General features: G+C 41.8%; 1 protein-coding gene across 1 annotated transcript; it reads left to right on the top strand.

Moving 5' to 3' along the window:
* The first annotated feature begins 482 nt into the window (after positions 1–482).
* On the top strand, positions 483–22,545 carry LOC129710763 (caspase-1-A-like). The gene is made up of 8 exons (XM_055657994.1): positions 483–697; positions 4,574–4,846; positions 7,197–7,312; positions 9,510–9,686; positions 11,582–11,816; positions 16,300–16,428; positions 19,312–19,421; positions 20,601–22,545. Exons 1-8 carry the CDS (start codon positions 685–687, stop codon positions 20,691–20,693), a joined length of 1,146 nt encoding a protein of 381 aa, XP_055513969.1. The 5' UTR covers positions 483–684; the 3' UTR covers positions 20,694–22,545.
* Positions 22,546–27,393: the final 4,848 nt, after the last annotated feature.

Genomic DNA, 27,393 nt, shown 5'->3' with positions numbered 1-27,393 from the left:
GATTCAATTTTAATTTAATTGTCATTGGTGTACAGTACAGAGACAACGAAATGCATTTAGCATCTCCCTTGAAGAGCGACATAGCAAACGATTTGAATAAAAAATAAATAATAAGTGTGGTCGGGGGGGGGGGTGGAGATTGGCAGTCACCGAGGTACGTTGTTTAGTAGAGTGACAGCCGCCCGAAACGTCACCTATTTCCTTCGCTCCATAGATGCTGCTGCACCCGCTGAGTTTCTCCAGCATTTTTGTGTACCTTCGATTTTCCAGCATCTGCAGTTCCTTCGTGAACACAAAGTCCGCTCAATGATCTTTGCTCACCAGTCACCCGCGCTGGCGCTTTCACTGATATTCTCTAGTATCTTGCTTCTTTTAGTCACTTCGAGCAGTTTGAATCGTCGAGCCTGCTTTCGTTTTCTCAAACTCCAATGAGCTTTCTGGAAAGTAAAACTCCTCCTCCGCCTTCCAACCGGACCCGGGAACCAAAGATCCTATAGCAGATCTATAAGATCTTTGCCGGGAACAACACTCGACGCCGCCAATTTTGTTGGAGCAACTTCGGGGTTTCACTAATCGGAAATTGCGCAGATCGCCAGTATTTTTTTCACAGCTCGGCAATCCGGAACTAGCGCAGCGGCGTTGAAGTCTCTTTGTGTATTTTTTGTCCGAGTGCATTGAGAAAGGATGGAAAGAGCAGGTAAATGTTTGTAACTGGAGTTTGCGAGGGGGAAGTCAGAGTCAGTACCGTCGAGATTCTGCGGGCGGGAATTGGTTTATTTTGTGATTTTTTACTTCATGAATTTACCCGGGAGCATGTGGTCGCGATGGGACATGTTGCAGTGGGAGATAGTCGACTGCGAGTGCCCTAGGACGCGAAACCTTTTGTCTTGATTAGCACAGGTATCAGAGGTTATGGAGAAAAGGCAGGAGAATGGGGTTAGGAGGGAGATATACATCGATCAGCCATGATTGAATGGCGGAGTAGACTTGATGGGCCGAATGGCCTAATTCAACTATCACTTATGATCTTATGAAACTGCTCAGGTTGGCGTCCGAGTGGTTCAACGCGGAAATCTCCAAGTTGCTGCCGGAGTACAGTGCAGCCGCGTTGGGGGGTGGGGGGGGGGGGGGGGGGGGGGGGGGGGGGGGGGGGGGGGGGGTGGCGGGGTTTGCTGCCATATCATGGTGCAGCGGTATAGTTCCGGGTTCGATCCTGACCACGGGTGTTGTCTGTACGGAGTGTGTTCGGTTCTTCCTCGGGTCCTCCCACGCCCAAAGTCGTGCAGGTTTGCAGGTTAATTGGCTTCGGTGTGTGTGATAGTGTTAGTGTACCGAAGAGCCTGTTTTGTTTCTGCTCTAAAATTAAAATAAACTCATTTAAATGTGGGAGGAATGGCACTTTATTAGGCATTCAGGGAGAGGAGAGGGAAGAATGATGGAGATTTAAGTAATAATAATAATAGTGAGCGAATTAAAGTCGGCAGAGGAAACAAAGGACAAAGGTGCAAACGAAGTCAGATACCGAAGCAGCACAAAGTGAAGACATAATAAACTGGAGTACTGGACAAAGAACAGAGTGCCAGAGGCAACCAGCGAGTCAGGATGCATCTGTGGACTCTGTGGCAGGGAAAAAAGCTACAAAAGAGAGGTTAGGCTAAAAAATATGTGATCGGTGGTAAGAGGGGTTAATTTGGCAGATGGGTGGAGTAACTGAAAAAAATCGAGAGGTGAAAAGGAGTCAAATGGGTTAAGGGAGGAACTGCAGATGCTGTTTAATCAAAGACAGATACAGAAAGCTGGAGTAACTCAGCAAGCCAGGCAGCATCTCTGGAGAAAAGGAATAGGTGATGTTTCAGGTTGAGACCCTTCTTCAATCTGAGTCAAGGGAAAGAGTAACAAGAGATTTAGACGGTACTTAGGACAAATGAATGGAAGATGCAGAAAGCAATGATAATCAAGGAAATATGGCACACACAATAGCCCATTGGTGGCTGTGGAATAGGTGATAATGAGTTACTACAGGCAGTAGAACTTAACTGGACAACAGTAAAACTAGTACACAAAAAAGCTGGAGAAACTCAGCGGGTGCAGCAGCATCTATGGAGCGAAGGAAATAGGCAACGTTTCGGGCCGAAACCCTTCTTCAGACTAGTAAAACTAGTACGACTGGGGTGGGGAGGGACGATAAGAGAGGGGATACAATAGTTACGAAGTTAAAGAAATCAATATTTACGTATATCGCTGGGTTGTCAGCTGCCTAAGCGAAATATGAGGTGCTGCTCCTCCAATTTACATTTAACCTCAATGGAGGAGGCCCAGGACAGAGGTCTGTATGGGAAACATAGAAACATAGAAATTAGGTGCAGGAGTAGGCCATTCGGCCCTTCGAGCCTGCACCGCCATTTAATATGATCATGGCTGATCATCCAACTCAGTATCCCGTACCTGCCTTCTCTCCATACCCTCTGATCCCCTTGGCCACAAGGGCCACATCTAACTCCCTCTTAAATATAGCCAATGAACTGGCCTCAACTACCCTCTGTGGCAGAGAGTTCCAGAGATTCACCACTCTCTGTGTGAAAAAAGTTCTCATCTCGGTTTTAAAGGATTTCCCCCTTATCCTTAAGCTGTGACCCCTTGTCCTGGACTTCCCCAACATCGGGAACAATCTTCCTGCATCTAGCCTGTCCAACCCCTTAAGAATTTTGTAAGTTTCTATAAGATCCCCTCTCAATCTCCTAAATTCTAGGGAGTATAAACCAAGTCTATCCAGTCTTTCTTCATAAGACAGTCCTGACATCCCAGGAATCAGTCTGGTGAACCTTCTCTGCACTCCCTCTATGGCAATAATGTCCTTCCTCAGATTTGGAGACCAAAACTGCACGCAATACTCCAGGTGTGGTCTCACCAAGACCCTATACAACTGCAGTAGAACCTCCCTGCTCCTATACTCAAATCCTCTTGCTATGAAAGCCAACATGCCATTCGCTTTCTTTACTGCCTGCTGCACCTGCATGCCTACCTTCAATGACTGGTGTACCATGACACCCAGGTCTCGCTGCATCTCCCCCTTTCCCAATCGGCCACCGTTTAGATAATAATCTGCTTTCCCGTTTTTGCCACCAAAATGGATAACCTCACAGGGGGAAGGGGAGTTAAAGTGTTTGGCAACTGGGAGATCACGTAGGCCGAGGCGGACTAAGCGTAGATGTTCAGCGGAACAATCGCTGAAGTCAATGCTTGGTCTCGCCATTATATAGGAGTCCACACCTGGAACAGCAGGTGAGGTTGGAGGAGGTGCAAATGAACCTCTACCTCACCTCGAAAGGGTGTCAGATAAGGAAAGAAAAGGATGAATGAAAGTCTTTACTGATGGAGAGATAAGGATGGGGAGAGGGGAAAGAGCCGGGGCTAAGAAGGAAATATGGGATCCTGGGATGGGGATGAGGTAACATAACACTGTCCAACAATGTTAAAACAGGACTGCAGATGCTGGAACAATCGAAAGTAGACAACAAATGCTGGAGAAACTCAGCGGGTGAGGAAGCATCTAAGGAGAGAAGGAATAGGCGACGTTTCAGGTCAAGAGCCTACTTCAGACTGATGTCGGGTGGGGGGGTGTACAAAAGAAGTGGGCAGAGACAGTAGGAACTGTGGGAGAACTGGGAAGGAGGAAGAAAGCGAGGGCTATCTAAAATTGGTGGTCAATGTTCATACCGCTGAGGTGCTGTTCCTCCAATTTGCGCTGTCCTCACTCTGACAATGGAAGAGGAACAGCACCTCACCTAATCAGTCTTTGCAAGTGAGGCAGAGGTTCACCTGCACCTCCTCCAATCTCATCTACCACATCCGCTGTTCTAGGTGTCAACATCTCTACATCGGCGAGACTGAGCGCAGGCTCGGCGATCGCTTTGCTGAACACCTCCGCTCAGTCCGTGTGTTAATCAACCTGATCACCCAGTTGCTCAGCACTTCAACTCCCTCTCCCATTCCCAATCTGAACTTACTGTCCTGGGCCTCCTCCATTGCCAGTGAGGCCCAGCGCAAATTGGAGGAACAGCACCTCATATTTTGCTTGTGTAATCTACACCCCAGCAGTATGAGCATTGACTTCTCTAATTTTAGATAGCCCTCGCTTTCTCCCTCCTTCCCCACCCCCCCTCCCAGTTCTCTCCCACCCATGTCCTTTTTTCCCCCCCCACTTCCTTTCTTCCCCCCCCCCCCCCCCCCCCCCCCCCCCCCCCCCCCCCCCCCATCAGTCAGATAAAGGGTCTCGACCCGAAACGTCGCCTATTCTTACTGTCCAACAGTGTTTGGTAAACCCTTCAGTTACTACATGTATAAATCCTCCACTAGTGTTGTATGGTGAACACAATATAAGATAGAGTAATATCCCGCTTACTGCTCCTGCACAGTAACAGTGTTATTAATCTTACGCTGATTCAGTCTGTATAGTACTCTGTCGTTCACTACAACTTTACATTAATATTATACTCCTACATCTAGTTCAGCTAAATTTAAAAGAGTACACCGTAGAGAAAAAAAAAAATCAAAGTTTATTTTTCTATTTCAGATATAAAGCTGAAAGAGCAGAGGACAGCTTTGGTGAAAGGTCTCAGCAAGGCTGTCATTGCAGATCTGGTGGATGAAATGCTGGAGGCAAAAGTGATCAACACCTCTGAATGTGAAGAAATTCTCCAAGCAAACGTGACAACCAAAGACAGGGCCAGATGTCTTATTGATATTGTGTGGAAGAAGGGACATGGCGCCAGTGAAAAACTAATTCAGAGTCTGAATAATGCAGATGCTGAGCTATGCAAAAATCTGGGCCTTTCCCCAATGGAAAGTATGTGACAAGTAGAAAAGCGATTGTGCGTTTGGCAACTAAATATGAAGCATTCAGAGAACCCCATGCTAGCAACTATCCTGTGCTGTGGGTAATGTGATCACACTGATGGTGCCAACTCAAGGGGGTTATGTGCTTAAAATGTTCTGTCCCAAATCTGAGGAGATGTGTATCACCAGCCATTGTATTTTGACATCCTAACTGTATAGTACACAGTCAATGTGAATTTTCCAGATTAGGAATGTAAGCATCTGGCTGGATGCACTGTGCTCTGTGGGGTTTGCGAGATAATGAATTTAAAATTATACAGGGAGATGATCAGCTGCAGACAAATCAGGATAGATGGTCTGATGGGATATTTTCTCTTTGTATAATTGCACCAGATACTTTGATTCCTTTTGATCTGACCTTGATTTGTACCAAAGCTTTGTTCGATGCCCAATCACAATTTTATTTTAATGAAATAAATGAACTAAACCCGTATATTTTTAAATCTGCATTATGTGTGTTTATTTTGCATGTTTTTCTGATATTTCCACCCCAAATGATGTTAGGTCTGATAGTTATCCTTACACTATACATTACCTGTTTATAACTCAGATCTCTAAATAATCTGCAGCTCATCTGACAGTTTATTGCCTTTGCTAATTCAGTTTCTTTTAAAATAAGAATCTGAATTATATAAATGAATGACATTGGAAAATATTGTAAAACAAATTCTTACTGGTCTGTGAGTGAACATCATTGGGTGTAAATTATTCAAGGGTAAGAACACCTTATTATTTAATGTCCACAATCAGAATCTCTTGATTGGTTTAGTGCACTTTAATATTTTTAATGATCCATTGTGTACATAATAAAAAACATTTTCTTTGAGGTAATAATGGAGCCATTATTGGAGCCATGTGCCGTGGATTTTAACCAGAAGCAGTGTTACGACAAATTTCACTGATTTTATTTCCAAACTCTCCAGTTCTTGTTTGCTCACAGGTCTTAAACCAACAGCAACCTGCCATTCCAAGCCTATTGACAAACCAGTTGGTAGTCCATCCCAGGCATTAATTCATCTGGTAGCAATTCTACATCAGGCCTGGATCTGGCCATGCAGACCGTAACAATATGAGCCTGTTGATCCAAGCACACCTATTCAGATAGGCCATGCCCCATTCAGTAGTCATTGTATCCAGACCTGTGTGGGGACTTCCAGTGGTGCAGGTTAACACTGCTGCCTCATAGATCCAGGAACCCAGGTACATTCTGACCTTGGTTGCTTTCTTTGCGTTTGAGTTTGCATCTTCCCATGACTGCTTGGTGTTTCGGGTTCCTCTCATAGATATGCTGCTAGGTTAAGTCATTGTTGTAAATTCATTCTTAACGCAGGCAAAATAATTATAGGGGGTTGATGGTCATTTGAGTATTTAAAGTTGCAGGGCATCAAGGAGATATAGAGAATGGGAATGAAACTGATAGGGTTGCTTCACTAGGAACTGGCATGGACCCAGTTGGCTGTCAATATCATAAGTAAATAAACCATGACCCCTTTAGTAGTCCACTCATGTAGACTATGAAACATTCAGTAGACAATCTAACCGGACCCATTTAGTCAGTGACCTGTGCAGGGGAACCTAATCCCTAGGCCATAACTTTTACAATATTACCCTGTATCCAGACCATGATCTGCCTGAAGTTGCCCCTCCTAGAACCTGACTGGCCAGGGACCAATAACTTCCAAGCCATGGCTCATACCGTGGTATGTCCAATCCAGCTCACCCATCCAGCAGCGTATCATCCTAAGTCCATGATTGTCCACGGCCCATCAAGTAGTCAGACCATCACCTGCCCAGCATCTGTCCTTTCCAACTAGTGCTAACATCAGGACACCGAGATCATGTTCCATTCAGTACTTGTTAACTCCCGGACTAGGACCAGTCCAGCATTCACACAGCTTCCATAGAACCATGAAACTCCACTACTGCATCCTAGCTGTCATTCCCAGCCCAAAATTGCCTGCTACAATTGCTTGGATTTCATTATTGTTTCTCCACACTGCCTTTAATACACCCAAATAAACATGGCAGTATTTTTATTTCTGGGCATCGTCTTTGAGTTCATTACTGCCCATTGGCATGTTAAAGGCCTCAACGTGTCATGTCTAGTTTACAATGACAACTGAGGTCCAGCAACTTGTATACCTAGTCTACCCATTGGTGGATTTTTTTTACCACATATTTGAGAGTAACGCAGGACTGAGATTGAGATGTTCTGCGTGTAAGAAACTGGCTGTGTGCACACAGATGTTCCATTTTTGTAAGTTGCAGTAACAACGATCTCTTATTTCTGTGCATTACAGACATAGTATCATCTGTCCCACCGACTCCACCAGCAGCAGTGATCCCCATGACTGCTGAGTGGATTAAACCATGTCCACAGCAGCAGTACAATGAGCTTTCTGACAAGACAAATGAGGTATGTTATGTTATCTGATCTGAGCTGGAATGATGATGCAGGCAGCGAGATACACTCCATGAAATTAGTGTGGTTAATGCTGTGGCTTCTGACACTAATGAAAGACACGTTGAAAACTGTTTGGAGCAAATTCTATTTGATGCTTATGGTAATTCCCCCAGCACTATAATTCTGTCTAATATTGACGTTTTGTATAAAGTCTGTGTGACTATACATCCTACATTTTATAAAATATGTCTCAGTGTGACTGGTTTCAGTGGTCCTGGCATGAGGTGACAGGTAGATTTAAAGAGTACCCGAGGTAACATATACCCATTTGTAGGACAGTGTTGGTCAGTCCCTTCCCTCAGTGGCCCATTGTGTCCAAAAGCAGACTGGGAATGTTGTTTAAAGGCTTTGTCTGTATTGAACAAGCCTTATGTGTTGCTGACCATAAGAGTCATGTTTACTGAGTCTTCAATCAGAGCAGCAACCCCTTGAACTGTCAAGGTTAAAGAGATACAGAATCCTATTATCCTTGTTTAACTTTCCCTATTTGTGGATACTGAGTGGGTGGCTGAGCTGAGTTACAAGGTCTCTCACAACTGAATATCTTTGGGGCATGTGAAGAAATGCCTTTCATCTAATGTAAAGGGGGAGTGATACATTTAGACACACGTCCAGCAAGGGGTTAACACAATGGGAAAAAAATGGTTACTAGATAAATTTTCTGGGTCACATAAAGCTTATTTGGGGGCAAATATACCATCGTCTAGAGACTGACTCACCTGCCAGTATTCACAATATTTCTGCATTGGTTTAGGTAGTTTCAAAGTTCAGCTTGTCAAGGCAGTAAACTTCTTGGTTATATGTTTAATCTGTTGGCTTGTTATCAATGCAATGACCCAGTGATCGCAAGTTGTTCATCAGTGTTTAACAGGCCACACCTTAATACCATGCACAGTTTCAGTGTCTTTGTTTAAGAAAGGATGTGCTACATTGAAGGGATTTCAAAAGGGATTCATTAGATAAATTCTTAGGGTGAGATGATTCACTTTTCACAAGCAGCTAAATAAATTGGACCTATATTCTTTGGAGTTTAGAAGAACAAGGACTGATCTAATTGAAACATATGTAAATATTAAGGGGACATAATGTGCTAGATGCTGAAACGTTTCCACTCTATGAGAGGATATGTTTTAAATGATAATGCAAAATAAGCAGATGGTCATTTAAAACTAAGGTGTGTAAGCACTTCTTAAAGAGGGTGGTCATCTTTGGAATTCTCTACCCCAGAGAGTTGTGGAGGCTCAAACATTGGGGTTTTAAAAGGGGAGGTAGATACATTTTTCCAAAGGTCTGGCAGGTATGGGCTATGGGGAAATGGCACTGAAGAGATGAGGCATGAGGCAGATTAACCATGATCATATGGAATGGCAGTACAGGCTTGAGTAAGCGGGTTAAGCAACCACTCCACTCCTCTTTTCTTGTGCTCTGATGTTCTACCCCACTCAGAACAATTAGTGTCAGTTGAATATGGAAATAAAACTTGCCATTAGGCTTTTGATAGCATGGAAGTATCTTGGATAGAGCCTTTACTACTCAGCTTGATAATCCTGAGACCATTTGTTGAGGAATATATTGTGGGAAGAAGCCCATACAAAGTAAAACTGATATAAATTACTTTAGCACAGGTAGGATGAGTGCAGAACTTGAATCAATATTTCAAATGGAATATCAGAAAATGGGGAAAGAGCAGGGAGAAGGATTAGACTAGAGGGATCCAGTGTTAAAGATTTTGCATCTGCAAAAGTGCCTTCTCCTATGTCATATTTTCTGTGATTCGTGTAAAATTTAAAAAAAAAGTCATATTGAATAATATTGTTAACCAATCTGCAGTTCTATGTGCAGATGACTTAATGTCAAAGTAATGTCAAATTTAGATTCATATGACTGAGCACTTTTTGGGGAGAATGATCCAGTCGGAAACTATAAGTGAACACTTCATAGGCTATATAATTGCTCCTCGTGTGATATGTCAGGATGGTTAGATCGAGATTTTGGAATTATATGGATGGGCTTTGGAATGCATGCCAATGGTGATTCGGTTGATTGTTGGTAGGATGAATGGAGATAATTGTGTTTCTAAATTGCAAAACCTATGAGTAAATTTGCGACAGTAAAAGCTTCACATCACATTTGTTACTTTTTCTTCCAGGTATACATGATGTTGCCAAAGCAGAAGAGGAAGCGTCTTGCTCTAATGATTACCAACATTAAGTTTGAGGATCCTGAAATGACAAGGAGTGGTGCAGAGGTGGATGAAGTTCAAATGCTGAAACTGCTGAATGGCTTTGGGTATGAAGTCGAAAAACACAATAATCTACCAGCAGAGGTAAAACTCTTGCACAATATCTGACCTTCACTAGACAACACGGCACTCTCCGTAAACCGATATCTACTTGACTGCATTGTTTAATACAGACAATTTTATTTCCCCTTGGTCACATGCCTATAACCGATACATCCATTACTAATGTCCTCCTAAAACAGTTTCAAATGGTTTTTATATCTTTGCCTGATCAGGACTAATTATTGAAGACTGTGAAGTCTGCAGATGGTGGTATTCCTATACACCTACTCCCCTTGTCCCACTTGCTGTTAGAGACCATGAAGATGGAGGTGCTGTTGGAATAGCCTAGGTAAAGAACTGCCGTGGATTTTGCAGATGGTACACACTGCAACCACACTGTGGCAGTAGTGGACGCAATTAATGTTTAAGATACTGGATAGGGTGCCAATCAAGCCACTGTTTGTTCTGGATAATATCAAGATTCTTGAGAGTTGTTGTAGTTGTGGTCATCCATGTAGGTAGAGAGTGTTCCATCACAAGAACAGGAGGAGGCCATCAGACCCCACAAGTCGTCCTCACCCTCACCCTCCAACCATTCAATTGATGTAGTCAAAAGCTTTGGTGAGGATCAGGAAAGGACATAATGTAAGTAGAGAGGGAGAATTTGCAAATTCCACACAGATTATTTTTGAGAAATGTGGAGCCATTGCTCACATTTAATGAACTCCTTGATTTCCAAGTTACCAAATATGTTCTGTTTTTTCTTGGAAGAGAAGCTAAGAGTCTCTTCATAGGTAGACAAAAGTGCTGGAAAAACTCAGCGGGTGCAGCAGCATCTATGGAGCGAAGGAAATAGGCAATGTTTCGGGCCGAAACCTCCAGCACTTTTGTCTACCTTCGATTTTCCAGCTTCTGAAATTCCTTCTTAAACACAAGAGTCTCTTCATGATGGCCAATTATGGCAACCTACAAGCTGCTGACAATTTGTGGTTTCTGTAGGCTGGGTGTTGACAGGTTGGGTGTGATCATCTTGCAGCAATGCTTCTGTTGATGCTGATGTATTGGGGCCAGGTGGATTGGGATAATAGAGTGGATTAAGTGGAGGTCAGTGCAACAGTCTTCAATGTCATAGCGCAGGTGATGTGATATGTTTGTGCTTCCTCGCTCGAGTAGTGATATAATCTAGCAAATGCCAGTGCTTGCAACTGGGGGTATTGCCATGATATTCTTGTGTTTATCTCTCTGATAAAACATGATGATTGTTCTGAACTGAGACGATGTGCCCTGCAGATCAGGTAGCTTTTTATGTCATAACTGTGTTAATTTAAAGTCTGCATTTAGCTGTGGACAATATTTCTTTAGGCCTCTCTTTAATTTCCTGATTTAGCTAATTGTGGAGCACACCAGAACCTTGCCGATGTTAACACTCCCACTGCCAAGGGTGGTGGTTGAGGCAGATAAGATAGTGGCATTTAAGAGACCTTTGGATAGACAGATGCATATGCAAGGAGCGGAGATATGAATTATATACAGGCAGATAAGAATTAATCTTTGCTTTATGTTTGACACTGTGGAACTATACCTGTGCTGTATTGGCCCATGTTCTAATTGCAGCATAAAATATTACCTTCAGGGTTTGGAGAAAATACAATCTATAATGCAGATTTTCTCTTCCCACGCTGAATGGAATTAGGTTACAGCAGCATTATCCCCACCTAATATCTTTATGGTGTCCTGTATGTTCGGACAATTTACAGTACAGTTACTGTAACAATAATATTATTATTATGAATGGATTCTTTGAGGTTAAGTAAATCTTTATTAATAATCATGCTCTTGTTAAATACAAAACTCTTTTTTAACGAAAAGCATCCAGTGGATTTCCTAATGAACCGTTCTGTTAAAAAATAATGATGTAACAAAAAATTATGTTTCAGGATATGAAGAATGCATTGGTTGCATTTTCAAATCGAGAGGAACACATGCAGTCTGACAGCACCTTTGTGGTTCTAATGTCCCATGGACTCCGAGATAAAATCTGTGGAAGTCTTCACAGTAAGAGCAAGGAAGACCTATTTCACATCGACAAAGTCTTCGATATTTTAAACAACAAGAACTGCAAAGGACTGAGAGAAAAACCAAAGGTTGTCATCATTCAGGCTTGCCGTGGAAGTGAGTACTCTTCAAAAAATTGCTCTTGCCATGTGCTCAGGTATATAAACAGGTACATTAATCTTTTCACTGTACCTTGGTTACACATTACAATTCACTAAACTGAAACAACATGAACAGTAGGCACATTGTATACAATAAAGACCAGCAAGGATCTAAGACATAATAAAGATTAGCAGAAATTGGTCAATAAAAGGGGAATACAACCCCATCTGCATTAATTAATAATAAATCATTGTGGGACAATTTGCTCTTTGCCATGATGTTCATGTGTATTGAATGTCGCTTATTCTTTACATTGAAGTCAATAGACCAAATACGTAGATGAGTACAATCACTATTCTTCACAACATTATAATCAGAAATAAACATATCTTCATTTTAGAATAGTCTATATACATTAGAGGAATTTGCAATCAAGACATTTTTTTAATGATTTAGGTGATACAGATACATTCCAAGTATTAAATACCCACATTTAATTTGGAATATAATAGATAATGGGATTGTTTTGTCCAAAGTGTGAAAATAATGCGAACAGATGGTGTTCTATGAGCGACCCACTTGAGAAATGAGGGTTGAGTGGGCTGTTACTGTTTACCATAATTTGCCTTGTTAATTCAGATTCAGATTCAATTTTAATTGTCATTGTCAGTGTACAGTACAATACAGTTAATATGCCCGAATCCACCAGTTTTAACACTTACGTGCTTTTAAGACATGGTTTTTGTGGGTATGGGCATGGTATATCCACTTCCACTAATATTGTGCTGGCTGGGATAGAGATTTGTATTGGCACATATAACAGAGACTGGACACAAAAAGCTGGAGTAACTCAGTGAGACAGGCAAAATCTCTGGAGAGAAGGAATGGGTGATGTACCGGGTCGAGACAGAAACATCACCCATTCCTTCTCTTCCAGAGATCTTGCCTGTCCTGTTGAGTTACTCTAGCCTTTTGTGTCTATCTTTGGTTTAAACCAGCTTATGCAGTTCCTTCTTATATATTACAGAGACTTAAGGAATCTCTGTGTCTTCTCCTAGATGTGGCAATGGAAGTCCTGGTGTAGCACTTCCAATGCAGAAAGAATGCCCTCACCCTCCTAATCCTCTTATCAGAAGTAATTGCTATTGCCTCTCCTGGTCTTATCTCCTCCTCCTTGTACTCCCCCAGCCATTTCTAACCCTTCCCATCCTCAGTGCCGCCTTGAAACAAACTGCAAAGAGTTGGTAGCACATCACTTACTCTTTTTTGATAAAGACGGAAGAACATTCCTCGAATGGAACTTGCTTGGATGATAATAAAGTCTTGACAAAGTGTTCCAGAAAATCAATGAATGTATCTCAGAAATGCTGCTCATATTTCCCATAGAAATGAACAATAAGTAAGACCAACAAAGTGTGTGCATAGCTGCAGCCATGAGCGGAAATCCTAGGGGGGGAAAGGGGGCACGGTCCCCCGTCCTTTGAGAGGTTGGGGACAATCCCCCCACCCATGTTTTGTAATCCGGACTTTATCAGATGCTTTCTAAGGGCTGAATCGGCACGTTCGCAGGGTCTTTCATCGCCTGGTGCAGCTTAAAATCAAACTGCTGCATCGAGGCTCCCGATGTTGAAGCAGTTGAGGGCGGGCAGGAGAGAGGGGTGAGTGATGAGGGAGAGAGAGACAGGACCTGTGCCTCCACTGGGCCTCCACTTAACCCCCGCGGCCGCCGGTGGTGGTGGGGGAGACGATAGACAAGTGACTGTGAGGAGGGGAAAGAGGAGTTTGTGAGTGAGGCGGGACAGGCCGCTGCCGGTGGGACAGGAAGGAGCGTCACCATCCCAGCCGTGGCATTGACTGACAGGAGAAGTGACCAATCTGCGTGGCGCTGACTGAAGGAATCTGCGCGCACGCGGTTTCTAAGATTTCTAAACCGCGATAACTTTTACAATATACCACCGATCAGAATAAAACTTGCTGCACTCGGAGCACAGGAGAATGGCGAGTAACGTGGCGGAAAATCGTAGCACTATTGCGTACCGCTTTCGCGCAATTAGAAAAACCCCGCAAACCGGAAGAGCACAAGATCAGAGTTAGTTATGTATAGATATTTATGGATAAGTGACAGTATGAATAGGAGGAGAGATATTTCCAAATTAAATGTCGTAATGCTGCAGATGGTAAGGATCTGCCTGAAAGAGTGGCGGATTCAAAAATTATCACAGCATTTAAAAACGCTGATGTATAATGGGAGAACTGTAATCTAAGAGCTACAAATCAAATGCTGTATGGGGCGGGGGAGGGGGGTTTAAATTGGGTTGCACTATATCTACTGGTATGAACAAGATGTGCAAATGGCCTCTTTCTGTATAATAAATGTTTGTTGTAGTAAAGGTTGTTGTTCGGGCAGTTTTGGAAACTAACCTTTGTTCAGAAATTCACAATGTATAATCACTATGGGTGGCCATACATTGACATTACGGGTTGACAGTGTGAGCCGTTTATGGGCCCCAGGAAAATGGTGACACTGTTTATGACAGTATTAAACCAAAGGTCATGGAATTATTGCAGTGGGGTTTAACCTGATACAGATTGGGCCAATGAATTTGGAAGAAATAGTTTGGAGATTGTTCAGAGAATACATTTGAGTCTATTGGAGCAAATATCATTGAACTAATTCGGAAAGTGGCTATTCTGAACCTTATCCTACTGCACGAGACAAGGCTGTGCATGTAGTTTGTGTTGCAGTTAATGTGTTAATCCTTGAATCCTGCTGTGTGGCGGGGAGGCAGTTAAAGCTCCGAGCAGTATTAATTTGAAATTTGCAAGACCCTACAAATAATAGAAAAATACAAATGGTGCAAATAGTATGAAAAAAACTAAATGAAAGTAAATTAAAGCTACCCGTTTGACTCCAAATATTACCCATTCCTTAACTGTAGATCGACCATGAACTCTGTTGTATGATCTGCCTACAAATTCTTGAAACTTGCCTCCTGTTTCTCTGAGCCCTCTCTACTTACAATCCAATAATCACATATATGACAGTTTGAGTGCATCCCTTTTGATAGAACCATCTCCGCCCTGCTTTCCAACATAGACATTTTTGATGTCCATCCTTTTGCACAGCAAAGATGCTTTGATAGAGAAAGGTTTGAATTGATCAGCAAAGGAAAAATTGTTGCTGGATGTTTCCTATGATGTTTATATTTACAAAAATCCATTGAGAACATAGATAAATGGAGTTAACTTACTATGTGCTGTTGCCACAATGCAGGGTTTCCAAAGGAAAGCTTGCATTTGCAATAACACAACTTCCATTTTTAGTTTTTAAGAAGTAACTGCAGATGCTGGAAAATCGAAGGTACACACCTTTTTAGTTTGCAGCCTGTTGAGAAATTCAATGCAGACAGCTGCACAGAGTTGCATCACTGTTCCCTACAGCGTCTTGGTATAGTAAATTTGATTTTCCCAACAATTTTTGATACACCAGTCTTGCTGAAGATATCTGACTCAATTAATCAGTAACCACATCCTAAGAGATTATCTAAGGAAAATACTCAAAGAATAAATAGATTGGGAAATTAGATTAAAAGGTTTGTTAGGTTAGATCAGCAAAATGTTATTAAACTATTTAAAAATTCTTAATGAACATGCATTCCATTCAGTGATCAAAACTACATATACATGTTTATCCACCCATGACAATTAAGACGGCCAAGGATACCATTAGATTAAAAGGACTTGCTTTGGTTGTTATCAAGAAATGGAGATCACTTCTGCAAGACAAAGAAGGATACTGTGCAGTGTATCATGAGATTGATTCCGTGGATGAGGGGATTGTTATCTCAAGTTAATTGGCTTTATAATTTCCTTCATTAAAGACTAGCTATTGATACTATCTATCCACCTTATTTTGCAGACACTCAGACTATCTTTACTGGCTTCACCTTGTACTAAACGTTATTCCCTTATCGTGTATCAGTACACTGTGAATGGCTCGATTGTAATTATGTATTGCCCTTCTGCTGACTGGTTAACTTGCAACAAAAGCTTTCCCCTGTACCTTAGTACACGTGACAATAAACTAAACTAAACTATAATATTCTTATGTCTTCCAATTGTCCAAATAGAATGAGCGGCAGGATAAATGTCTTTCAGAACTTTATGGCAGAGGAAATGCAAATTCCCTGCTGCTTAATTCCAAAGCAGGTAACAACTGATTCCCAAGACTCAAACTGTTGCCCTTTCGAGAGCATCCTTTTTACAATGATTATCCTTTAGAATTTAACTGGTTACATATAGACAAAGGTTGTTTGCTATTCCAAATGATCCGGTCCTCCTTTTGATACTGAATGAGTTAGAATGATGGAAGATTATTGTAAATATTGCTGCTGGTGATCTGGTTTCAATGCGATGGAGTGGAAATATTAAAGCAAGTGCCTGTTGTGTTATTGCTGCAGGTTAATATCCATCACTGAGTTGTGTAATTTCTTTGCAGGCAGTACCGGTCAGGTGTATGTCAGTGATTCAGCAGATCCCAACCCCAACGCTGATTATGAAGAAGAAGGTATTTTATACAAACTGCACAAGGAAAGTGATTTTATCTGTTTCTGTTCCTCCACCCCAGGTAACTATGTACTTCAAACTACCATGAATAAGTTATATTTCTCAATAGCATGTCTAAGCTCATTTCTGGGGATATTTAAATCTGATGCGACAACAAGGAATGGTAACGGGAATGGAAGAACGGATAGGAAACCAGGAGAAATGTTAGGGGGCTGAGAAATGAAATCTGTTTGAACTCTCCTCGTGTCCTTTTATAGTTTGTTTTAATATACGGCAACTTGAGTGGGAGGGGCCTGTTAGAAAGAGAGTGAAGGCTCATGCCTGTCATTGGAGCAAATTATGAACTGATTATTATACTTGCCTCCCTGCTCAAGTGGACGGGAAGTAGTTTAATTTACAGCACGATACAAAACAGGCCCTTCGGCCCACCAAATCCGTGCCAACCTGCGATCCTCGTACTATCCTACACACTAGGGACGATTTACAATTCTTACTGAAGCCAATTAACCTACAACCTGTACTTCTTTGTAATGGGGGAGAAAACCAGCGCACCCAGAGAAAACCCACACAGTCACAGGGAGAACGTACAAACTGTACAGACAGCATCATAGTCAGGATCGAATCCGGATCTCTGGCGCTGTGAGGCAGCAACTCTACCGCTGTGCCATCTTGCAATAATTTGAAAGAGCAGCTGAGCTTTTACCAGTGTCTACCATTCAATAACATTTTTATATATTATCTGAACATGGGCATGTGGTGTTGGAAGTTCACCATTACCACATTATCAGGGTCAAATGGACATGTAGCAATGTTACAAAATTTTGAGATTTAAAAAATCAAGTCTGCAATTTATCCCATCAGATAAAGCATAACAATAAGTTTAATTTGACACCTAATTCACTTTCATATCTCAAGTAATAAAAAAGTTATGGCCATTTTCATACTCGGAAATTAGCATCTTGTTCCCTATTGATTTTCTATGGACATAACAAAAAAGCTGTGATCGTGGACAGTCAAAAGCACATAACCTTCTTAAAAATTAAGAGAACTGAATGAAATTTTCAGTGATCATAGATTGAACCATTCTGAAACAAATATAAAATAATCTAACTTGGATGACCTGAAATTAAAGCATATAATTAGTTAGTTACCCAATTGTAGCTAATTTCAAACTTCAATTTACTAGATCTAAACATCTATCCATTTCTTAATAAATGATTAACATTTTTAAAATAGCCCAAGTGTCCAAATAATATTCACAAATAATTCACAATAAAACATGATTTTTAAATCTCATTTACATCAATTTATAGGCCAAATGGAAGGAATTTAGTGTTCAATTTCTGTAAATTAAAGTCAATTTAAATCGGCTTTCTAGTGGGTTCCTGTGAACGCGCTGGTTTAGAATGTTCACATCGCGCTGGATTTGTGCCCTCAAATGCCCAGAAAAATACTGCGGGATATAAAGAGCCCAAAATGAGCTACTCGCTATAGAAAACTTTAATAACAGGGTTATATACATGCCCCATTTAATGTAAAAATAAGGTACATACCTTTAATTGTTTGCTTTATAAAACCCTGGGGCTGCGAGAGGTTGCGGAGTGAGAGAGTAATTTTTAAACTACTCTAACTATTTTACAAGGCCATAAAAACTAATAATACCTTTTGCGACGGGGTCTTTCAGCGATTTTCCGTTAATGATTTACTAGGCTGAACATTTTCGATTGCAACAGCCTAGTAAAAATCGCGTTTTAAACCCGCCCCCTCTAAACAGCGCCAAAATCACACACAAGGGGTGGGGCAGATGCTCAGCCACGATTCAGGTAGGTTTTGTAACATACCTAGGACATGGCTCAAAGAAGACCACAATTTTACTTCATGTGGTTAAAAAAAAATGTTTCTTTCAGACTATCTGGTCTCTGGTACCTTGATTAGTACAGAATCTCAGAAACTTGGAGCCATTCATGATAAGTGGTTAGTCCGGGCTGATTATCATGGGAAATGGCCAGGCATATAGAGGATCACCGTATCCTCTCCCTCCCTCTCCTATGTTCCCCCGCACGTCCATGTCAGCTTCTCTGACAGGGTTCTGAGAGAACACATAATTCCGGTTTTTACACTGCTTTTAATATATCCTTGCATAATTTCACAAATTATTATAAGAATTCTGAGTGCACATGAGCAGTATATACCATACAGCAAGCAAACGAGATCCAAGTCAACATATCATTAACTTCTTATACAATTGAGTTTAATGAATATTATCATGCCAAACGGATAGTCCAAACATTTAACTAAATTTTATTTTACGGTCAGGGAGAAAGTGATCTTTATTCTTTGTGTTACCTGTTATCTTTTTTAGTTTAGTTTAGTTTCGAGATACAGTGCGGAAACAAGTTTGCGCTGACCAGTCATCCCCGCACACTAACACTATCCTATACAACTAGTGACAATTTACAATTCTACTGAAGCCAATTAATTTACAAACCTGTACATTTTTGGAGTGTAGGAGCACCCAGAGAAAGCCCACACAGGTCTCGAGGCAAATGTACAAACTTCATACTGACAGCACCCGCAGTCAGGATCAAACCCGGGTCTTCGGCGCCATAAAGCAGCAACTCTACCGCTGCGCCAACGTGCCGTCCTCTTCCTTAGGAAACCCGGTCGAATTGTGAAAGTGAATGACATACAAGTTCCATTTGATAAATCAGAAGAAGATTTTGTCTTGTCGGCTCTGTTGATTTCCTTGCGATAGATCCTGGTGACACATCTGTCTGATGACCGTGACTTTCTGTTTGCAGAATTCAGGAGTTCACCAATTGTCTGATCAGCTGGTAGAAACTGACACAATTCACAAGCTCGTCGGCTGAAGTGACTGCGTTGCGACGGTTGACTGGAATCCTCCTCCTTTTACACACTAACACTGATCATTTCTGCTCCTCAGATTGCGTGGCCCTTAGAGATGTTGAGAAGGGAAGCATATTCATCCAGAAATTGATTGACAAATTGAGAGAAAATGCATGTAAAGATCATATTGAGGAGCTCTTCAGGCAGGTAAGAGACGGAGAATTATTGCAGACATTGGAGATTATTATGGAATGGAAAACAATATATCACATTCCCTATCCAACAGCAGACTAGGTAACTGCTCCATAGACTCTGACAATGGTACTAGTTTCTAGCCACCAAACAGAAAGTGGTTGGTATGTTTGTTGGTTAGTTTGGAATATGGTTGGGCTGCCCACATCACCCTTGTCCCATTGTCTCACCACAACCAATATCACAGAGCCAACGTAAAAATCCATTACATACTGCAACCTGCTCTTTACGCAATATCTTTAAACCCACACAATCTTCAAAGCGTAGTCTTCAACCTGAATTCCTCCAGATTCCATCTATGGAACGTTAATACTGAGTGTAGTTAAGGCAGGCCTGTCAGGTCTCCCTTAATTTACTGATGTTTGATTTGTGAATTCTCACTAGTTCACTGTTTTCATACCTCTGATGACTTAAAGGGAGGCCATTCTGCCTATCAAGTCCATGCCAGCTCTCCGAACATTCCCATTTGTTCCATTCCCCTACCTATTTCCCTGCAACTTGCTTTATTTAAACATAATTAACTGTGGACACAATTGGATATTGGTCTCAGGGTAACGTGATTGTCTGAAGTGCATTCAGTGTTATGAAGAGTAGATAAGGAGGGAAAGGAAAATAAGTGAAATGTGTGGTGTGAAGATGAGAATCAGTTGCATGTGTCTTGAGTTTGATGATGTTCTGGGGAAAAGCTATCTTGTGGTGGCAAGATTTGGAAGTGCTTGAGGTGATGATGAATCTTCTGGAAGTGCCAAGATGTTTGACCCCTGCTATGACTGGTTTAAACATTTCAAGAAATGTACAAATCTGTTTAAAATTTGTCTCGTTGGAGAAGGGGTGGGGGCGGCTAGCAAGTGTGGTGGAAGACAGTTTCCAAAAGAACTGAAACAAATCACTGTAAAACGTGGCTACTCTCCTAAACAAGTGTTCTGTGTGGATGAGATGGTGCTCTTCTGGAAGAGGATGCCACCACATACATCCATCTCAAAGAATGGAAAATGCTCTCTGCTTCGAAGCAGCCAAAGTCAATCTTGCTCTTCTCCTCCAAGACACTACCACCGAGAGAAGCCGAGGGCTTTGTTTATAGTAAATCTTAGTTGGTAACTGGAATTGTCAGTAATTTCTCCCATTTGTTTTCAGGTGCAACAGTCTTTCCAGAATTTTCACAGACAATTGCCTGCGAAGGAGAGGGCGACACTGATGAAGAAATTTTACTTATTTCCTGGCTTTTAACACTTTGTTTCTGAAGTGATCCTCAGTGCACAAGCCAGATATTCAGCGGCAGGCAGCCTTTTATAGATATCAAAGTTCAGCTCAGTTTCATACATTGGAATTTTTTTTAAAGTGTTCATAGACTGGAGGGTTGAAAGGATGATGGGAGGTTATACTTGACCCAACAAGTGGAAATGTTTGAGTGGCCCCAATGCTTGTTTGCACCTGCTCATTACTAAAGTAATTGAGGTTATTAATTTGCTTTACTCAATTACCTATTGCATATGTTCTATATGTTTCTTGTTGGTTTGTGTTTGATGCATACTAGGAACAATTTACAATTTTACCAACGCCAATTAATGTACATTCCTGTACGTCATTGGAGTGTGGGAGGAAACCTGGAGCACCCAGAGAAAACCCACGTAGTCACAGGGAAAACGTACAAACTCCATACCGATAGCACCTGTAGTCAGGATCAAACTCTGGTCTCTGGCGCTGTAAGGCAGCAGCTATACCACTGCGTCACTGTGCCACCCATCCACACCACTGTGCCATCTCATCATTCTTGATGTCCCAGCCAAAGGAAATTGATTCAACTAACAAATTAGCATTTTAAACCTCAATTATTTCATCCCGCAGCTCCTGTATTCATGGGATACAAGTCAATAGACAATAGGCGCAGGAGTAGGCTATTCGGCCCTTTGAGCCAGCACCGCCATTCAATGTGATCATGGCTGATCATCCCGAATCAGTACCCCATTCCTGCCTTCTCCCCATATCCCCTGACTCTACTATTTTTAAGAGCCCTATCTAGCTCTCTCTTGAAAGCATCCAGAGAACCTGCCTCCACCACCCTCTGACGCAGAGAATTCCATAGACTCACCACTCTCTGTAAGAAAAAGTGTTTCCTCGTCTCCGTTCTAAATGGCTTACTCCTTATTCTTAAACTGTGGCCCCTGGTTCTGCCCCAACATCGGGAAGTCAGTTCATGCAACTTATCTTCACCATTGAACTTCCTAAATAATTCTGGTGTTGTGCATCACATCATCTCCGGGGTCTACTTATTTCCTCCTGAGGTGCCTTGTCCAAAACTGAATGTTACACTCTAAATGAGATCAAAGTAGGTCTCTGTTCAATGTCTGTATAAAGAGTAACAGTAACAAACCTGGAGAAAGTCTGAAGAACGGTCCTGACCCTAAAGGTAACCTATCCATGTTCTCCAGAGATGCTGCCTGACCTGCTGAGTTACTCCGGCACTTTGTGTTCTTTTCTGGGGCCAGTCTTCCCTATTTTCTGGCGATGATATATCCACAACGGAATAGTCGCCTTGAAATTACTCAGTTCTCAAAGTTTATTCTGCGAGCTTCATGTGAACAAGGAATTTCACTGCACATTGGTGTGGATATGACAATAAACTAATCTGAATCTGAATTTTAGTCAATGTAAGGGGTTCAATACCAGTGTTCGCCAGAAGAGGGCAGTGACTGCTCAGACTTTGCAAGCCTGTCTTCCATTGCCTGATTGTTGAGGTGAGTCAGCGATTTGCATCATTGCCCTGTGCTGAAAGCTGGTGCTTTCCCATTTCTCAGTAAGACTGTCATTCAGTTACTAACATTCAACTGGAAATACCCAAAATCAACAGAGGCGGCATGTAGCCTTATCATATGTTGAAAAACCCTCTGTAAATGTTGTGGTTAAATCAATCAGTTTGGCTGATATTTAATTGCTTATGAAAGCAGTTCCATATCAGCAAAAGCAAATTGATTTAACCTCAATATGTGCATTATTTAGATTGTTTCATTGTTAATGGCATTAAAAGACTCAGGAATCAACGTGTATTATTTTTGGACAATAAAAGATGTTTCTTCTTAAATATGTTTCATTCTTCTAACAAAATAAATCAACATGGTTTAGTGCAAAGTGTAATCTAGGGTGTAATATAGAATAAAATACTCTAAAAAGGCGTAATAAGATATAGGCCATTCGGCCTATCAACTTTAGTCCGCCATTCAATCATGGCTGATCTATCTTTTCCTCAAACCCATTCTCCTGCCTTCTCCCCATAGGCCCTGACACCCATACTAATCAAGAATTTATCTCTGTCAGTATAGCAGTCATCCTTATTGTTGCAGGGAGGGTGATGGGGGTTGCAGATAGAGAGAGAGAGATCAACCTGAGCTTGCCCTTCAACATGGCTCATTTAGGAGCAAACTTGCCAAGAGCATGGTTGGCCTTTTGACCAACCATCTGCATAACATTGATAACTTAAATCTTGGTCGTGCATAAGATATCGCAAGGGTTTATGTTGGGTTAATATAATGGTCACTGTCAACTGATACTGCACAAAAAGGGAACCATTGGCAGAGAAGTTACAGGTTCTTCTGAAAGATTTGTCATAGAGTCATAAAGCTATGTAGCGCAGAAGCAGGCCCTTTGGCTCAGCTTGTCCATACTGACCGAGTTGGCATACTGAATCAGTTCCATTTAACTGCATTTGTTCCATAGCTCTATAAATCCTTCCTAAACACAGAGACACAAGAGGCTGCAGATGGTGGAATCTTGAGCACAACACAAAGTAGTGGAGTAACTCAGCAGGTCGGGCAGGATCTGTGGAGGGAATGGGCAGGCGGCATTTCGGGTCAGGACCATGATTGTAGAATGGGAGAGAAAGCTGGAGAAGCGATTTGGGGATAGGACAAAGCCTGGGAAGTGATAGGTGGATACAGATTGAGGGAGGAGAGGGGGTGATTGGTACATGAGTGGATTAAGTGACAAAGGTTAGAGATGGAGGGAAGTAGACGGAAGGGGACAGGCGTTACATTTCACTCCTTATCTGAAAAACTCTTGTCTTATCCTCAACGTCTCATCAATCAGGGTTCCCTAAAGTTGCCAGCAATGTCCTTCATCCTAACATGAACGCATTTCAAAGCCTCCCACTTGCCAGATTTTCCAGCAAACTGACGCTCGCAATTGACCCCAACAAGTCTGACATTTATCAGGGCAGAAACTGGAGGGAGCGGCAAGTACCACATGCTCTGGGCTTTGCTCAATACCGTCCAAGCTCGGTGAACTCAATTTCCACCATATTATGGAGATAGTGTCATGGAAACATTGTGGATGGTGAACTCCTTGTGCAGGAATGCAGTAAAACAAGGTAAGTAGGCACTTCTAATATCTCCATTGCAGTATTTTTAGATGATCAAGTTCTGTCAATCATTACATCGTCACACAATTCAATGACATTTAAAACCCAAGTATCATCGCATCTCCTGTAGAGCATCCAACCTGCACACACAGATCTCACTTTGCTCATTGTATCCCAATACTTACTGTATACCATTCATTAAATCTCTTCAGTGTCTCAGCACGGCAAGCCCTATGTACAATAGTATATCCACTGACTGCGTGTCTCTGGACTGCCGCAAGGCATCCTTTTAGTTTAGTTTAATTTTGAGAGACAGCGTGGAAACAGGTCCTTCGGCCCACCGAGTCCGTGCCGACCAGTGATCCCCACATGTTTACACAATTTTACACACACTAGGGCCAACTCACATTTATACCAAGTCAATTAACCTACAAACCTATGAGTCTCTGGAGTGGGAGGAAACCGGAGCACCCGGAGATAACCTACGTGGTCATGGGGAAAACACCCGGAGTCGGGATCGAACCTGGGTCTCTGGATCTGAAAGCACTGTAAGGCAGCAACTCTATCGTTGGGCCCCCGTTCCACCCTTTCTGCTCCTCCAACACCAGTCTTGTCCCTAACTCCTGTTTCCTTTCTTTAATTATCGCCCAATGATAACTTTCATTGTGTCATCAAAGCCTAACGTTTTGATTACTCTCTTGATGAATGGCTGGCACTCTATCTCGAGAGCATTGAGCTGTCAGCGGGGAAGTACTTTGGGACCAGTGACCCATTAAATAATTATGGAAAAGGACAGAACTGGCCCACAAGTTAAAGTTCTCAATTGGGGCAAGGCAAATATTGATGGTATTAGAGAGGAGCTTGCAAAAGTTGCTTGGAGTAGATGCCCGCAAAGGGACGTCTGGCGAGCGGAATACTTTTAAAATTAGGATATCAAGAGTTCGAGGTCCGTATGTTCCCGTTAGAATGAAGGGCAAGGCTGGTATTTCAAGAGATATTGAAACTCTGGTCAGGAAGCAGAAGTAGGCTTGGATCAGATACCTGTATAGCCAACTGGGATCAAGTGAAGGTTACACAAAAAAGCTGGAGAAACCCAGCGGGTCCAGCAGCATCTATGGAGAGAGAAGAGGAGAACTTCTTCAAGGTAGGCATATCTTGAAGAGATAACGCAGTGGAGTATACACAGTGTTTAAGAGGGAACTGCAGATGCTGGAGAATCGAAGGTTACACACAAAAGCTGGAGAAACTCAGCGGGTGCAGCAGCATCTATGGAGAGAGAAGAGGAAGTCCCTGCAGGATAATAGGGGATGCAGGAATATAGTTGAGAACGAGATGAGAAGGGCACACGGGGTCTGCGATAGTTTTGACAGAAAAGATTAAGGAGATTCCTGAGAGATTTTATAGGTTTGTTCCGGGAAAAAGGGTAACTGGAGAGAGAAAAGGGCCTCTCAGAAAGCAAAGTGGTCATCTATGTGTGCAGCCACAAGAACTGGGCGATATCCTCAATAATATTTCTGGAGGTAGGCATGAAGATTAGGGAACTCAGGAAATTGAATGGAGTGCCTTGGGGGTAGTCAGTATATTGTAGTTGGGATGCTGTTGGATGTCTTAAAATGTATGAAGAAAGACAAGTCTCTGGGATCTGATCAGGTTTGTCCAAGAACACAGTGGAAAGCTAGAAAAGAAATTGCAGGAGCCCTGACTGGGATACACAAATCATTGTTCGCCACAGGTGGGGTCAAGGAAACTTTGAGATTAAAAAAAATCAACCCTGTAATTCATCCCATCCGATAAAGCACAAAAAGAACTTTAATTTGATCCCTAATTCACTTTCATATCTTCAGTATTAAAACGTTATGGTCATTTTCATAATCGGAAATTAGCATCTTGTTCCCTATTGCTTTTCCATTGACTTAACACAAAAGCTGTGACCGAGGACAGTCAAAAGCCCATAGCTTTCTTAGAAATTAAGAGAACTGAATGACATTTTCAGTTATTATGGATTGAAGCATTCTGAAACAAATATGAAATGTCTTACTTGGATGACCTGAAATTAAAGCATATAATTAGTTAGTTGCCTACTTGTAGGTAATTACAAAATTGATCGTTGTGATGGAAATAGTCATAAACACCTTTAATATTATTGTATTATACGCTGTAAGTGCGTAACAGACAGGTAAAGAAATTACATAGAAACATAGAAAATAGGTGCAGGAGTAGGCCATTCAGTCCTTCGAGCCTGCACCGCGATTCGATATGATCATGGCTGATCATCCAACTCAGTATCCCATCCCTGCCTTCTCTCCATACCCCCTGATCCCTTTAGCCACAAGGGCCACATCTAACTCCCTCTTAAATATAGCCAATGAACTGGCCTCAACTACCTTCTGTGGCAGAGAATTCCAAAGATTTACCACTCTCTGTGTAAAAAATGATTTTCTCATCTCGGTCCTAAAAGACTTCCCTCTTATCCTTAAACTGTGACCCCTAGTTCTGGACTTCCCCAACATCGGGAATAATCTTCCTGCATCTAGCCTGTCCAACCCCTTAAGAATTTTGTAAGTTTCTATAAGATCCCCCCTCAATCTTACAATTTCTAGTAAAAGACCAAGTCTTTATGGAGGTGATCAGTTGCTAGCTGGTGCATTGGCATATCATAATCAGTAGCATCATCATACTCCTCAGATTGTAACCAATAAGCAACTCTGTACACCTTGTTTTTCCTCAACTTTTCAATTTTGGCATTGTAAACTACAAGTTTTTGCTCTTCAAACCACGCATGACATGCCTTTCTGCCCACTACTTTCCCATTAAGAATGTCCTGTAGATCATCACATTTGTAGTAGTCCAAATTCGGATAATCTCTGCGAATGCTGTCTAAATCAGTCTCTTTTGCTGGGCATTTGGATTGACAATTTTGCATTTCTTCTTCGGAGACATCTGTTTAAAATGTAAAGAAACAAAACACTGAACAGCATTAACAGAAACAAGCTATTATTTGCAGTTTTATAACAAAAAATATAGAAATGCTAAAACAAATAGTAAATAGCCAACAAAAAAATTATCGAATCAATTCAATTAACCTAAATTCGATTACTAGATCTAAACATCTATCCATTTCTTAAGAAAAGGCTAATTTTTTACAATAGCCCAAGTATCCAAATAACAAATAACAAACTGATCCCATTCACAATATTCACTTCCTGGGCAGCATTGACGCATTGGGCCGAAGGGCCTGTTGGCGTTCTCTATGAATCAACCCTGGAAAATCCTTGGCCTCATCAATTTACTTGTGTCAGATGATTCTGTCCACATTAATATTGACCATTACACAATCCTTGTGGAGTCAAATTCCCACTGTCCTACCAGGGAACACCTTGCATCGTGTTGTGTGGCACTACAATAGAGCCAAATGGAATAGACTCAGAACTGAAATTGGGGTTATAAACAGTACATTTGAAGCACTGTAGACTATCATATGTAGCAGAAATGTATACAGGGTATTGTGCCACAATCTGCAGCCTCATCACCTGGCAGATCACCGTTTCAATGAAGCCAGTACATATACGCTGGTTT

This window comes from Leucoraja erinacea, chromosome 28, assembly GCF_028641065.1.
Source record: "Leucoraja erinacea ecotype New England chromosome 28, Leri_hhj_1, whole genome shotgun sequence".
Classification (NCBI taxonomy): Eukaryota; Metazoa; Chordata; class Chondrichthyes; order Rajiformes; family Rajidae; genus Leucoraja; species Leucoraja erinaceus.
Note: the sequence above shows the minus strand (reverse complement) of the source record. Positions and strands in the feature narration are given on the sequence as shown.